The sequence below is a fragment of the Notamacropus eugenii genome, chromosome 3 (assembly GCF_028372415.1).
Source record: "Notamacropus eugenii isolate mMacEug1 chromosome 3, mMacEug1.pri_v2, whole genome shotgun sequence".
NCBI lineage: Eukaryota > Metazoa > Chordata > Mammalia > Diprotodontia > Macropodidae > Notamacropus > Notamacropus eugenii.
Window position 1 is genome coordinate 395,705,956 of NC_092874.1, and position 16,569 is coordinate 395,722,524.

At 37.0% G+C, this 16,569-nt stretch overlaps 1 protein-coding gene across 3 annotated transcripts in view; it reads right to left on the minus strand.

The window, feature by feature from the left end:
• The window catches only part of PMS2 (PMS1 homolog 2, mismatch repair system component), a 40,444-nt gene that overhangs the window by 1,840 nt on the left and 22,035 nt on the right, over window positions 1–16,569 (minus strand). For 2 of the 3 annotated variants that reach the window (XM_072597840.1, XM_072597839.1), the window contains exons 9-14: window positions 15,722–15,806; window positions 14,094–14,249; window positions 12,500–13,391; window positions 6,963–7,130; window positions 4,796–4,896; window positions 4,402–4,571 (exon numbers count right to left, since the gene is read on the minus strand). In XM_072597840.1, the coding sequence (XP_072453941.1) occupies window positions 4,402–4,571; window positions 4,796–4,896; window positions 6,963–7,130; window positions 12,500–13,391; window positions 14,094–14,249; window positions 15,722–15,806 (1,572 nt within the window). Of the gene's footprint in view, window positions 1–3,891; window positions 3,968–4,401; window positions 4,572–4,795; window positions 4,897–6,962; window positions 7,131–12,499; window positions 13,392–14,093; window positions 14,250–15,721; window positions 15,807–16,569 lie in introns of all 3 variants that reach the window. The other variant, XR_011964569.1, reaches the window with a different exon arrangement.

Sequence of the window (16,569 nt, forward strand, 5' to 3'; positions counted from 1 at the left end):
TTGGCAAATAGCAAGTAATTCAATGTTTGTTCTCTGATTGACTAATTCTTGGCTTGAAAATAGCAAGTGTACTTTAGGTATAACGCAATCTTGGATATCAGAAGAGACACTGGAGAAGAGAAAATTGTAGGACGGACACATCTGGAGCTAGAAGAGTGCCTTTATTTTACAGAGAAGAAAACTCTCTGGCCCAAAGAAGTTCAGGAATTCAAAGTCACACCATTAGTAAGCAACAGAAAAAGGCATTGATGTCTAGACTCTTTTTTTGATCGTGGCTTTCCGGTAGTTTCATAATTTTTAAATTGTCTCTCCTGGATCTATTTTCCAGGTCAGATGTTTTTCCACTGAGATATTTCACATTGTCTGCTATTTTTTCATTCCTTTGGTTTTGTTTTATAATTTCTTGATTTTTCATAAAGTCATTTGCTTTCATCTGCTCCATTTGAAACTTAAGGAATTATTCAGTGAGCTTTTGGATCTCCTTTTCCATCTGGCCAATTCTGCTTTACAGGGCATTCTTCTCCTCATTGGCTTTTTTGATCTCTTTTGCCATTTGAGTTAGTCTATTTTTGAAGGTGTTATTTTCTTCAGCATTTTTTTGGGTCTCCTTTGGCAGGCAATTGACTTGTTTTTCATGATTTTCTTGCATCACTCTCATTTCTCTTCCCAATTTTTGCTCTACTTCTCTTACTTGATTTTCAAAATCCTTTTTGAGCTCTTCTGTGGCCTGAGACCAATTCATATTTTTCCTGGAGGTTTTGATGGAGGAGCTTTGACTTTGTTTTCTTCTGTTTGCATGTTTTGGTCTTATTGTCACCAAAGTAAAATTCTATAGTCTGATTCTTTTTCCAGTTTTTGCTCATTTCCCCAGCCATTTACTTGACTTTTGAGCAGTTCTCTGCTTCCAGTGGTGGGAGGGGGTGTACTGTCAGTCACTAGATCCCCCCCACAATCTGTGGGCCTAGAGCTCCAGAAACAGTGGCTGCAGTTGCCCCTGCTATTGCTGTAGCTGTGGCAAGTTCCTCCGCCCCCTCCTGCCTCTGCCACCCTAGGGCCGGGGCTGGACCACTTCACTCTCCAGCACTGGTCCCACAGACTTTTTTTCACTGACCTTCCAATTTATCCTCAGCATTTTGGGGTCATGAAGTCTGGAAACTGTCACAGGTGCGAGAGATTCAGCCTCCCCAAGGCCTGCTCAGGTCCCCTCTGTGCCAGGAACCACCTCTCTGTGTGCTCTGTGGCACAATAGACACTTCCTGGCGTCCTTCCAGGCTGTCTTGGGCTGGAGATTTGCTTCACTCCGTCATTCTGTGGGTTCTGTGGCTCCAGAATTTGCTTAGGGCCATTTTTTACAGGTATTTGGCTGGATTTGGCAGGAGCGTTCAGAAAGGCCGTGCTGTTACTCCGCCATCTTGGCTCTGTCCCCCAGAAAAAGGCATTGAACTAAAGCTATCTGATGGCAAATCCAGCATTCTCCCCCTAAAAAACCTCCTAAAATCTCTGATTTTAAAAAAAAAACATTTCCAGTTAAAATGGCTGTTATAAAGTCTCAAAGGAGCCCAGCTCTTCCAATTTTACTCTAGCAATGATCTGAAAAAGACATTATTAAACAATGACCAAGAAATACAAGGAGAAACTTCTCAGAAAGCTCCTCCATCCAGCTCATGACTGCACAAAAACGAACCAGAAGCTCTTGCCAGAAAAGCCAGCATCAACACAGGGAAACAGAGAAGACTATAGGTGTGGCCCTAGCAAGAAAATGTCAGGAAGCTTGTTAGCCACAGCCCAAGGGGGACACACCCTGACCAGGGAAGCTCCAAGTAGGAAGGAAGCCTGTGAAAGTGCTCAATTTGGGAAGGTCCCAAGAGAGCTGAAGATCACAATAGTGCCCTGCCTGGGGAAACACTAGGAAGGACAAAAGACCAAGGATATTCTGGGGGAACTAGAAGAACCCAGCAGAACCCTGACAGCAGACAGCCCATGGAGGGAAGAAGAGTAGAGAGTTCTGACTACGGACAATGAAACCTATCAATACTTTGAGCTCCAGGGGAAGAGGTAAGAGGTCCCTGGAAAGAACCCAGGAAATCAAGATTAGGACCAGACGGGGCCTGAGCAGCTTCTTTAAGACTGCAAGAAAGTGTGCAGTCTTGGCCTGGCACAAAGTCCCAAATCAGGAATTCAGACTGGAATGAAGTGAAGAGAAGGCATCAACCAGTATGATGAAATATGAGGGGCCAAGAAATCCAGAAGGAGAGAGCAAGTCCATAACAATTACAAGCAGAACTTTAGAGAAAAAAAATGCCTTAGCCACAAGAACCAATAAGGGGACCCAGAAGAAATGAAGAGATTAAAAAAATGGAATTATAAGTGAAATGAGAGGTCTGGAGGAAAGAATTAGAATAGAAGGAGAATAAGTAGCTTAGAATACAAGGTGGAAAACCATACTCAAATACTGAATTTCTTAAAAATTAGAATGTAGCAAACACAATTTAATGATTTCAGGAGACAACAAGAAATATTAGAACAGTCAAAAACAGAAAATATATAAAATGTGAGGTATCTACTATCAAAAAGAACTATCCTAGGAAAAACTTCAGGGACTGGTAACTTAGTAATCATTAGTCTTTTGGAGCAAAAGTGCTCAGATTTAGAACCAAGGGTAAAGAGAAAAGAGAAGAAATCTATAGGTTACTTTTTTTGAAAGAAACTCCAAAATGAAAACTCCAAGACATGTCATAGCCAATATCTAGAGATTTCAAGCCCAGGAAAATATGCTGCAAGTACTCAGAAAGAGTTCAAATATCAAGGAATCAATTAGGATCACATGGTATCAGGCAGCTTCTACCAAAGACAAGGGAAAATCTTGGAATATGTACTTTCCCCCTAAAAGACAAAAGTACTTACTAGTAAGAACTGCTTACTGCAAGACTAAGCAAAATCAAAGAGGAGAAAAAAGGATTTTTAAAGGAACAGAGTGACTTTTAAGCATTCTGGCATAAAGAACATACACCATTGCTTTCACACATCTTCATACATACCATTTCCTCTGCCCCTAGTATGACCACAACCAAAATAGCAGGAATTTCATTCCAAATCCTTCCTGAGAAATACGTGTGTGTGTGTATGTGTGTGTGTGTGTGTGTGTGTGTGTGTGTGCATGTGTGTTCATCCTTCATTGCCAAAGAAGACCATGCCATCAGAGAAATACTGACATGACTTGCACTTGACTTTGTTTTGAGTGAGGGAGGGCTGTGCAGGTCACAAGCCTCACTTCTCCTCCAGAGCCATCTGAATCCAGTGACCAGATATTCATCAGGATGACTGGAGATGGCCCACGAAGAGGCAGTTGGGGTTAAGTGACTTGCCCAAGGTCACACAGCTAATGAGGGTCAAGTGTCTGAGGTGAGATTTGCACTCAGGTCCTCCTGACTCCTGCACTGGTGTTCTATCCACTACACCACCTAACTGCCCCTCTCCTGAGAAATGACAATTAGCATGACCTATCAAGAGGTCATGTCACCAGCCATTGTAACCCATAGCCATGACTTTGGGAAGAATGAGAGACTTCAGTAGATTCACATTCTCACTGGCATAGTTATTCTACCAGTACACATCACAATCCACCTATGCCTTATCAGTCTGCGTATTTCATGTCCACATCCTTCTAGAAGTCTTCTAAGAGACCTAACCAAAACAATGGAGGCCATTTTCTAGGTTACTTAATATTTCATGGATACCACTTAATTTAACACTTGGGCTGTGCCATTTACTAACCCTTTTTTTTCTTAGCCAGTACATCTCCATATATAGTCACATACATCTAAAAAGAATTTTATGTGACTTCTAAAGAATGTCATCATCAATGACATGCTGCATCTTAAGGATACCCACGATACATTCTTCTGTTCCCCGTCGGGTCACTTCTAATTTTGATTCATCTAAGAAAATGCTATTCCATGCTATAGAGCTGAACAAGGAAAATGGCAGTGTTTTAAAAACTGGCTTTCGCAGCAGGAAGCAAGGACTATGCAATTTTTCCAAGTACAAGACAACCCATTCTCCTGCTCCCAGTTTTGCAGTGCCTGTCCAAGACAGATATCACTGATAGGTTAATTCAATGGGCAGCCCATCCAACTGCATGTTATAATCCAGTCAAATATATCATTTGCCAACGAAGCTCCTTTTAAAACATCTGCAAAGGTAATACCACCCTTATTTATAAAACGAGTGGCAAAATATAACACTACTTGAGTCATTATTTGAATGGCCTCACTTTATAATAGATTTTTGCTATAATAAAAATAAGATACGCTTAGCCACCAAATTTCATTTTAAAACACAACAAAGTTATTAAATCTCATCAAACCCAGAAGCAAATAGGCTTTCTTCTTCATTACTTACAGATTTCCTACATGCCCTTGAGGCAAACATTTGCCTAACTCGAGAGGGTCTGCACATGACTCCAGGGCAATCACTTAACATGAAGATCATCTCATCTATGTCCTGTGGTCCAAATGTCCAGTTTTTACTAGTTGGCAAGGAAATCAATTTAACCCTTTCTGTGACTGGAGCTAAAAGAATATAGAAATTTAAGAATTGATTTTAAGATAACATTTGAATTTTTAAGTACTATTGTGTTTAATAAAAATGGTTAAATACTTGAGGAATAAAAGGAAAATATTCATAAATCTCTGGAATTAGAACTACATCCATAAAATGATATAGTTGAAAGAAATAACTCAAAATCCCTTCAGTCTTGAAAATATGATTCCATGATCCTTATTAAAAAACTTACCAAGTTCATCAATGATAAAATCAAAACCATTCTTTCTAAATATTTCCAGATTTTCTATTAGTATAGCTTCATTGACAGCAGTTAAATTGAGAGTCTGAGGTCTAAAAAAAAAGAGAAAAAGTTCAAATCATAGTTTTAAGTTAAACATTCAGTTATAAGATATAACAATATAATGAAATGGATTCAAAAGAATGGTGCATCATTCCAGTAAGCTGTTTGCCTCTACTATGAGCAGTAAAACACCACTCTGATAAGCTGTGTGCCTGTACCATCAACAATAAAACATTTCACCAATCCAGTGGCTTTTGTGTTCTCCTATGACCTTATGAATATATGAATTATATTTTGGATATTACAATAGCTTGTTCTAATATAAGAGGCTATATCTTCCCCTACAATCAAGCAAGGTAGAAAAGGTGAGACAAAAAAGATTCTTAGACACAAGGGATTCTTGGAGAGAAAGAAATTGTAGAGAAAACTAATTTTGCTAACCTACTGTCCCTGCGTGTCCTGTTTTGCCTCTGAATGAAAGTGTTACCAAGGAAATTTGGCTTTCATGATTTTGAGGTTAATCCAAAGTGAAACTGAGCAAAATGTGACAAAAATAAGAAATTAAAAATCACTCTTTAGGGAGTGCTTCAGGAAGCACTTTTTAAATATTATATATATATATTATATATATACACACACACATATATAACTATATTATGTTACAAAAATAACAAATGATATATTAAGTGCTTTTATCATCGTTAACAAAAATAATTTCATTGGTGGCTTAGGGAGAAAAATTACAAATTAGTAACATTACCTAAATCATTAAAGGAAATTGTAAGGTGTGTCTCTAGAGCTGACTATTGTTTAAACAAATCACATGCAAGTCTTAGCAACAAATTTTAACATTAGAGAGAAATACAGCAGCCACTAGTAGACTGCAGTTGGTACCCACAAAATTTACAAAAGCTTATAGAAAGGCCTCCAGCACACTGGGTAGATCCTCTGTAAAGGATCTATAGAAGAATATGGACAAGAACTGCACAGTATGAGAAGATACGGATGACATTTTACTTGTACTGATGGAGTAAAACCCAACCAACAAGACACACATAGACACCAAATTTCTAAATTAACACCTACCATCTACCAGGTATTGTACTAAGAGCCAAAAATACAAACACAAAAGTGAAACAGCTCCCTTATAAAAATTTCTGTTAAAAAGAACAGCTTTCTGGGCAGGGGACTGTGGAGGCATATATTCAGAAATGAGGGTGATAGAAAAAGGAATCAATATATAACGACATTTTTAAAAAATGATTCAGACTCTACCCCATAAGATCACAGATCCACTTAAATACTGAAGGATATATTTTTGTTTGGTTCTGAGCTTATTTCTTTTTTTCTTTCTTCTGAGCTCATTTCTTTAAAAAAAAAAAGTTTACTGACATTTAAAAATTTTGCTATTACTTTTGAGTGATTTTCTCTACTCCATAAAAACCTTAACAATAAAGTATGGTTAAGCAACACAAGTCAATCGATTGGCCAAGTCTGCCAATGTATGCCACATCTTGTACACATAATCCACACCTCTCTGCCAAGAGGTGGGAAACCTTTGTTACCATCATCGCTCTGTCTCTCATACATATGTTAACTTTGTATTAAAGAAAAATTTATCTGAATGTATCACTTTGCTAAAAGACAGACTTGTAGATTAAACAACATAAATATTTAATCAAAAAAAATCTTGTAAAGGTATTGATTACAGACTTTCATTTGGCACGAGAATCAGAGAAAGGCAACTCCTTAAAAGAAAAAAGTTGGAAACTGGGAGAACATCCATCATGTTAGATTTGATAATCAAGAGATTGAACTGTAGGGGCTTTCAGAAAACAAAATTTTCAGCTTTTGGGTTGAATGAATTCTCTTTCATTCAAAAGCTTTTCTAATAGTCATTGGATAATACTTCTGAATAGCAAAATTAGTTTATTATTTAAGAGTGTATATTAGCTTTCTGATAAATCAGTTAACACTTATATGCAATAAGGGGGTAAAAGAGCTAGGATTACACCTGAATAGCCTAGTTGATTCAAACACAAAAGAAACGCTGTTGTTAAGCTACTTGAGCCAATACCATTTGTAGTCAGTCTATCAAGAATTTTGGTGAACTTACATTATGAGCCTCTGACCCTGCAAAACCGTGTGCAATTGTAACATCTCAAAGTTGTATTTCTCATCTGTGGCGTGTTGATCAATTATGAAAAGATCTGCATTCAGCTTGGTTATTATAAACCCCAAGTTAAACTGACCAATGATCTCCATTTCTGCAAACATATCTTTGCTGCACACAGAAAAGGGAGAACACATATATTAGTCTTACAGTTTTAAACACCCTCCCACCTTAAATAAAACCAACTAAGTAGAGTAAATAGAGTTAGCTGTAATTCAAAATATGAATCTGAAAACACGCACGAAAGAGTAAACCATACCACAAAATTCCTAATTTCTGACTTAATTGTACCCCTTCACTGTATTTTTTTAACCAAGTATTTCCTGAATGAGAAGTAGTAATAATAAAATGAATTCCCTGTCCTTAAGTACTTTATAATTCAGTTCTAGGGATAGATGAAAAAAACCTAGCACGATACAAAACATCATTAAAACAAAACTTTGTTTTTCAAGTTTAAAATAATGTGTTAAAGTTATATGAGATTAACAAATATATCCTGAACAAGGCACTGTGCTGCTGTTAGATAACAATAGTGTGCCCAGATCCGGGACAATCTCGAGGGCGGGGAGAGCTCTCTCCCATCACGTTTCTCACGGGAAGAGGCGGAAATACATGAGATAGCTCGGTTCACCTCGATTCCCAGTCGTTTCCTGGGGGGGCCTCGTGAGAACTCTAAGATTTAGAAGTTCCCACCTTTACCCGCCCGAGACTGTCCACCTGGAATTGAGCTTCCATCCCCAGCACTGTGCCAAGTGCTATGGATGACAGGAATAAGTATAAGCCAAAGTCACTATCCCTTAAGGAACAATAGGGAGATACTTTGTGTTTACACAAAGATAATCCCCTAGATGACAATTCAAGAAATGTCATAAAGCAATACCTAATGACTTGTCAAATAAGTGGTAAAGACAATTAGCACTATAAGTTCTGAGAAAGCAGAAATCACTGCACACTGGAAAAGTTTCATGGAAGAGGAACTCAGACTACACCAAGAATGATATAATACAGCAAAAATAAAGAAAGGAGGAGGTGAAGAGAACAGCATGATCAAAGGCATGGACGTGGGAAAGCATAGGTCTTTTCAGGAATGAAACAGACAGATTTATTAATTTGTTTATTAATTTAAAGGGTTTGTATAGGGGAGTAATGGGACACAAGGCTGTAATGGTATACTGGGCCCAGACTATCAAGGGTCCTGATGCAAAATTAATGAGTATGCACTTTATCTTCTTGGTCATAGAAAGTCATTGAAGGTTTCGGAGCAGAGGAGTGATGAAAATGGTGTTTTAAAATGATTAGCCCAGCAGTGCTATACAAGACGAATTAACAGAGGGAAAGAAACAAGGAGGCAGTAATAATAAGAACAACAGAAAGTCCTCCAAAAGAAAGACAAAATCAATGCATAGTAATAACCTTATAATATTCCAGAATTTGCAAATGAAGAAAAAAATTAAGAGTAATTAGAAGGAATGACAAGGAGAATGGAAGTGAAGGAAAATCATCTGAGATGCAGATGATGATCTGAAATTCTCAATTGTGTTTAGCACACAGAAATCACCCTAGTTAGAATTGTAACAGTACAATAAATTTGAAGCAACAAAAATTTCCTTGTTGCACTAGTAATACTGCCAGATACCAAAATATTTCTGCTTCTTCAATGGCAGGTTCAATGCCTAACAAAAGCAAAAGTGGACTTAACTTATATAAGTACATTTAGAAAGAATATTGAATATTAAATAAAATTCAACTAAATGAAAGGAAAAAAGTTATACAAAAAGTATATTCTTTTTAAAAAGTAATAATGTGGATAGGTAATTGACCAAAGGATATATACACAAACATTTTTTAAAGGAAGAAAAGTAAATTGAGTACAGCATAGAAGGAAGCACTATGGCCCAGTTCTGTCCCACAACTACTTCATCAAAGATCAAGTTAAGAGCACCAGAAATAGTGATGAGAAATCCAAGGAGCAATCACCATGGGTCATTTTTTTCAGCCTAAGTCAATATAGGAAAATAGTTACAGACCTCAAGGCATTTGAGAGGGGGTCCACCCAAGAGAGCTGCACGGAGCCTTTGATCGCAGGGATTTTGAGTAGGAGATTGTGGTAGGGATGCTGATCCAGGCCAGACTTGATCTGATGTTATATATCTCACAGGGAGTAGGAAAAGAGCCAACAACAGCTCAGTGGCTGACAGGGAACTCAGACCATGGGGGAGCCTGCAGTTCTTTTGCTTTGAACCTGTAGAGCCTTCCAATTAGCTGATAGGCGTTGGGGCTAGTAACAGTTTACTTACTAGAATTTCAACCAGGACAAGCCTCCAGTTGTGTTTCCCAAACCCAAAAAGGAGGCAGTAGTCAGAGGCAAAACAGACTTTTGAGGAGGAACAGGATAAAAAGAGAGGGAGAAGGACAGAGGAAAATACACAGTTTGAAATCATAACGGAGAATGTGAATGGGACAAGCTAACCTACAAAATAGGAACAGATGGCAGAATGGATTAGAAACTAGAATCCAACAATATGTTGTATGCAAAAGACATACTTGAAACACAAAGATACACACAGTTTTAAAATAAAAGCCTGGAACAGAATCTATTATGCTTCAACTGAAATAAAAAAGAGAGGTGTAAAAGACAAAGTAAAAGCAAAAATGGACTTAATTAGAGGAGATAATCAGAAACTACACTTTTGTCAAAAGGAACCATAGACAATAATAAAAATTTTATAGTAAGTTTCTCTAATAAAGGCCTCATTTCTCAAATACATAAGGAACTGAGTTAAATTTATAAAAATAAGAGCCATTCCCCAATTGATAGGTGGTCAAAGGATATGAACAGGCAGTTTTCAGAAGGAATCAAAACTATTCATAGTCATGAAAAAATTCTCTATGTCACTATTGATTAGAGAAAGGCAAATTAAAACATCTCTGAGATACTACCTTACACCTATCAGAAGTGACAGATACTGGAGGTGATGAAGAAAAGTAGGTATATTAAAGAACCACTGGCAGAATGGTGAACTGATCCAACTATTCTGAAGAACAATCTGGAACTGTGCCCAATAGGGACTATAAAACTGCATACCCTTTAATCCAGGAATACTACTACAAGGTCTGTACCCCAAATAGATCACATAAAAAGGAAAAGGACCTATATGTACAAAAATATAGGTGGCAAAGAACTGGAAACTGAGGGGATACTTAACAATTGAGGAAAGGCTGAACAACTTGTGGTATATGATTGTGATGAAGTACTACTGTGCTATAAGAAATGATGAGGGATTGGTTTCAGAAAAATATGACAAGATCTATATGCACTGATGCAAAGTGAAGTAAGAAGCACCAGGAGATCACTATGCACAGTAACAGCAATATTATAATAATGAGCAACTGTGAAAGACTTGACTGCTCTGATTAACACAGTGATTCAAGATAATTTCAAAGGATTCATGATGAAAAAATGCTATTCACCTCCAGAGAAAGAACTGAAGAACTCCATAAGCTAAAGTATGATTTTCTCACCTTATTTTGCAATATGGCTAATATGGAAATATATTTTGCATGATTTCCCACGTATAATTATTGATATCATTTATTTGCCTTCTCAAAGGGTGGAAAAGGGGTGGGAGAGAATCTGGAACTCAAAACTCAAAAAATTAAAAAATAATCAAAATAATTTTTAAAAAATTTTTTAAAATGCTACAAATCACTAATAAAAATATAAATTAATGAAAAATGTAAGTTAATGCTATTTGAAGTTCTGTCTTATACTCATCAGACCAGCAAAGTTAACAAAAAATGGAAAATGACAAATGCTGGAAGGCCTATTAGGAAAACAGGCATTGCTGGCGGAGCTGTGACCTGGTCTAGCTATTCTGAAATGTCCCAAAAGTCAGCACCCTTATTAGGACTATGCCCCAAAGGGATCAAAAAATTTATAGCAATTCTTTTTGTAGTAGCCCTAAACTGGAAACTGAGGGAGTGCCCATCAGCTGGAGAATGCTGAACAAATGATGATACATGAATATAATGGAATATTACTGTGTCATTAAGAAATGATGCAAGAAATATTTTAGAGAAACCTGGGAAGGCTGTATGAATCGAAGCAGAGCATAGGGAGCAGAGCTAGAAGACCAGTTTACATATTGTTAAGATAAACAACTTGGAAAGACTTCTGCAGTGACCAACCATGATTCCAGATAAAGCTAAAGTGTGTTTCCTGCTTCTCGAAAGATAGAACAAGAAAGACAATTCTGGATGACCAATGCAAGCATTTGCTCTGCTAATGTATTAGGCATTTTAAAAGGCATTTCATATTAATCATTAAAAAAATTAGTTCATTACTTGTTTCTGCTTTATAATGTACATGATATTGTGTGTTTTCACTAAAAAAAAAAGTTGTTGAAATGGAACTACAGAAAAATCTATGTAGGAGGACATTTTTACATTTCTGAATGTGTGTTGATCTTTTGCAAAATCTTAGGATATGTGCACTTGTAAATAGAAGTTGGAGATTTTCTATTCAATCAAATAGAAGATCCACCAATTCAGAAAGAAAAAAGAGAGCGAAGGAGACCAATTAGGGGTCTACTACAGTAGAAACAGGGGAGAGATAAAAGTTTGAACTAAGGTGCTAAAAGATATGAACTGACATGAGGCATTACCAAGGAAGAGTTTATAGAACTTAGAATGAAATAAGCACAGGAGAAATGATTTGATATGAAGCTGTGAGAGCAAAGCAAGAAGAAAGGGAAATTTAAGGATAGCTTAGAGGTCTTAGGCTTGGTTAGCTGGAAGAAAGTATCATAAAGAGAAAAAGTCATTAGTAGGGGGAAGGCAGAGAAATGAGTAGAATTTGAAGTGACAGTATAACATTTAAACTGAAAGGTCTTACAGGCAAAAGAATACATGGAACTCGAGTTCAGAGAAGACCAAGAAAACTCTTGGGAGGAAATGGGTCTTTATTAGAGCTTTAAGAAGGATCTAATTATATTTCTGAATATGTATTGATCTTTTGCTAAATCTTAGGAAAGGTGCACTTGCAAATAGAAGTTGGAGATTTTCCAAATAAGGATCTAAATAAACAACAATCTGGCCATACAAAGAAGGTAAGATGGGAGAAAGGGTTGCTTTTGTTAGGAGGAGGGAAGACAAGTTAAAATGGCAAGATATTAAAATGGGAATGTCCAGAGCTTATGTGAGAGACTATCCCTACAGATTTGGGGGCTATAATTAACAGAGATACAGAATTGATGATAATGGATGAGTTCTCAGAAGGAGGGAAAAGAATCAAGTTCCAAAGACTTAAAAGTTCACTTGTATCTCAAATGGCCAGGAGCTGAACAGATTTGAATAAAACCATAATAACAGTTAGCATCAATACCTTAATTCTTCAAAGTATGTGACAATTTAATATATATTTCTCAATTTATTTTGCTCTTGAGTGGGTTATAGGAAAATACAATTAAGGTAAAAAATACCTTATTTCTTTTCTTAGTTCATCTTCTGCAGCCTGATTTTCTCCAGGGCTTATCTTTGCCCTAAATCTTCTGTAATTCAGTGCCTTCACCCTTTGTTGTTCCTGCTGTTGCAGCTGCTGCAGCCGTTTAGTTAAAGAACTCATGGAGAAATTCAGAGGCACTTCTTTTTTAGTAACTTTAATAGCTACATCCACTTGTGATACAGAACAGTCCTCAGAATTCATCACCTTTGGGAGAACACTGACATTTAAAGAAGGCGCTTCCTTTTTAAATCGCTTCCCTTTTGGTGGGGAGTTATTGCTTGGTTGAGGCAAATTTCTGAAGTCATTCTCAATACCTTTTTCTTCCAAACTACATTCTGTGACTGAAGACTGCCTGTCAGTTCCTGGAGATTTCTTAAAAGGTTCAACACTTTTTTCTGAAAATGTGTAATCTTCCTCAAGTGAACTCATGACACATTCCCTGCCAACATGGGTACCCCTCTCTGGGGTGCTGAAACCTTCATCAGACTGTGTGGAAGTGCTACCGTGTCCTGAATCTTTGTCACTGTCTACTGGCTTTGGATTCATACTACTACGTCTACATAGGCTTGGCTCCAGCATCTCCTCCTGATTGCTGCACTCTTTGCCAGAGATCGGTTTGGGGGAATTTACAGGACTTGGAGTGCTACAAAATGACCAGGGATTTCTCTGTCTTGGAGAGTCTTGTGGTTGTTTACGAGTTTTCAGATTCTGAGAACTCTGTTCTGTTGTATGATGAAGAGAAAATGCTTCTCGTAGTCTGGCAATAGTTAATATTTTTTTTTCTTCTTTAGTATGTCGTGAGATGAGATCCTTCTCCTTTTCTGGAAGGGGTTTTTCCATCTCTGTTGAACACATCTTTAATACATGACCTAAAAGAAAGATGAAGAGAGAACCACTTCAGGGACTCTTCCTTGGAAACAAGAGGATTTAACAGTGTTTGGACACAACTTAAAACAAAAGAGCCCTTGGTTGCCAGGTGTAGTTCAGATCCCTAAGACCAAATCTGACAGAGATAGAGAAGCAGTAGCCAGTTTTTCTCCCTAAAAGGGAAGGGGTTAGTGACCCATAACGTCTTCTCTCTATATCATTTTTCTTTCAGGAGTAGTCTCTCCCAGAAATATCTAGACTAAGACTATTTAAGAAATGATGCTAATTATAGTGAATGGCTTTCCATTTATGCCTAATTACCATTCAGTAAAATAATAATTAGTCATATCAATAAATGTGTACCAGGTTAGCTTTGTCTCTATTCCATTATAACAATAAACCCTGCTTACACACACTCAAGCTAGATTTTATTGCTCAGGAAATATCATCCTTTGAAAACCTCAGTTTCCAATTCTATGAACACAATTGGCTCTCCTTGTCTATAACGAGCTGTGTGCAGAGGCTGCCAGATACACTGCATTTCAGGTAACTTGTGTCCAATGTATATCCATATATTATAAAATCCAACTAACTCATGCATTAAAAAAGAATAATTTTTGTCCTTTGACAGAGCTACTTTATCCCTGGAACAATAAGGAGTATGTCAGAACAGGTAAAATTTTTAACAGCATTTAAAACAGTACCTTCAATGTCCAACATTGGCTTCTGGTTGACACTAAGTTTATTAACACCACTATCAAACATTCCTATTAGAGACGTCTTTAGCACTGCCAACAAAAGCTTCTCTTCCTGTAATAAAATTTGTCTTTTGTCTGGGGTTACATTGATATCCACACACTCTAAAAACAAAACACAAAGGCATTTATTATACTTTTAATTAAACTTTAACAATGAGGGGGCATTATATTCCTCCATTTTATCAGTTAAAAATGCCTAAAAGATACAAAACTTTAAACTATACAACTCCAGGACAAATAATACAGAAATGGACAGAGGTCATTTTCTAACAGTCAGGAAAAACATTTTATTTCTAAAAACTTTACTGGATATTCTTGTTTCCCCGTTGGCTACAATATTAAAAAGCCTCCCTTTTCCTAATAAAATAACTTCATTTCAAAGTGATCATCTAATCATGGTTATACGGTGAGTTGTTTCCATTCATATTACAGCTATATCATTTCATTTTTTCTTATTGAAGTAAAGCTTTAATGGACTTCAATTAAACAAACAGTCATAATTCATTTTCTGCTATGGATAAGCCATGACATGAGGCACCAAGGAGAGAAAAACACAAGTAAAATGGAGTCCTTGTCCTAAAGGAGCTTATAATTTGGGAGGGTGAGGGTAGATGGGAAAAGGATATGGCAAACACACAAACAGTAATAGTATGAGAAAGAATATACATGCCTTAGGAGAGATATATGAATAGCATTTCATAGTTGAAAGAAGGAAAAGATCCCCAACTCTAATTAGAGGTGGGGCAGAAAGAAATGGAGAGGGGTAGAAAGGTCCTAAAAAACTGGAAGGATTTCAACAGATGGAAATGCAGGTGGGGGAAGGGAGAAGGCAGGAAATTCTTTCGTAGACTCAAAAAACTGCATAATCCAGTTTGGCTGGAACACAGGGTATAAGTTGGGCCCTAGTGTGAAATAAGGCTAGAAAGGTAACTTTGGCCTATACAGCAAAGGTTCTTGAGCAACAAACTAAGGAATTTGGATTTTATTTGGTAAGTAATGGGAAGCTATTGAATAGTTTCCTATTTGGTTTTTTCCCCACATTGCTTTCTATGTCTGGAATTAACTCTCTCTACCTTTCCAGGGCCAGTTCAAATGCCACTTACTCTATTCAACGAACAGGAAACTTTCACTGATCTCCCTAAGCTATAAGTAATCTGTCCTGCCTTCATAACATGTTACTTGGAGCTGCTAGATTCCAGTTTGTATTTTAGATATTTTTTTACTTGCCTTCTCTCTCTTACTAAGAAGTAAGATCCTTGAGTGCCCATACCATGTCTTATTTGTCTATGCCTCTCCCGGTACTTAGCATGGTACCCAAAACAGAAAGCATAATTAATGTTGGTTAAATAAAAGTGAACTGAATTTCTGAACATGAGAGAGACGGGATTAAAAGTGGCATTTTAAGGAAGACTAACCTGTCAACAAGATGTAGGATGGATTGGGGAATGGGGAAGATAAAACCAGGAATACCACTTAGAAGGTTATTACAGCATTAAAGGTGAGAGCTTGAACCATGGTGACAGCAGTGGGAACAAAAAGGAAAAGAAACAGAATTGACAGACATTGGCACTTACCAGAATCAACAGAAATGTTGAGAACAACAAATGGATACTGGTGCCGATTGTATAAGTGGTAGACTTCATTCACTAGTCTGGAAACCTATAAAAAGAACAAAGATTAATAACAGTTATAAATATTCTATTTTCTTTTACATTGTAGTAATTCTGGCCAACCAACACTTACTCTTCGAACTATAAAATATTAGAGTTTGAAGAGTCCTTAGAGATCATCTAGATCCTGTGGGCCAAATCTAGCCTTCTTACCTGTTTTTGTACAGTCCACAGGACAAATCTGGCCTGTTGCCTGGTTTTTTTATGGCCCACAAACTAAGAATGTTTTTATATTTTATAATAAAGTTTTGCAAAATTTAACTTTTAAACTGTTAAAAAAAATTCTTAGCTTCCCAGCAGGTAAAAACAGACAGGGGGCCAGACACAGCCTCTGGGCCATATAGTTTGTCAAGCCCTGACTTAGTCCCATGTTCTTATTTTACACATGAGGAATTGAGTCGAGAAAGGTAAAGTGATAATGCTAATTCCTAAAAAATCAATCAATTAACATTTATTAAGCACCTACCACATGCCAGCCACTGTGCTGAGTACTTAAATGAATCAGTTTCTAGATCTTTATCTTTCCCAATGTTTCAGTAGGATGCCGATACAGTTTGATGTAGATGAGGCATTTATAAAGGTGAATATAAATGTGATACTCCATGTTAGCATATGACAAGACTACTGGCTAACTCTGGTGTTGTGTCATATGATCGGGTGAATAGTAATATGAGGAAAAGTAGACATTCAAAACGGCGGAATCAGAGCTGATTGGAAATGTAAGTGGATTTTAAAATGTTACTGAGAAATGG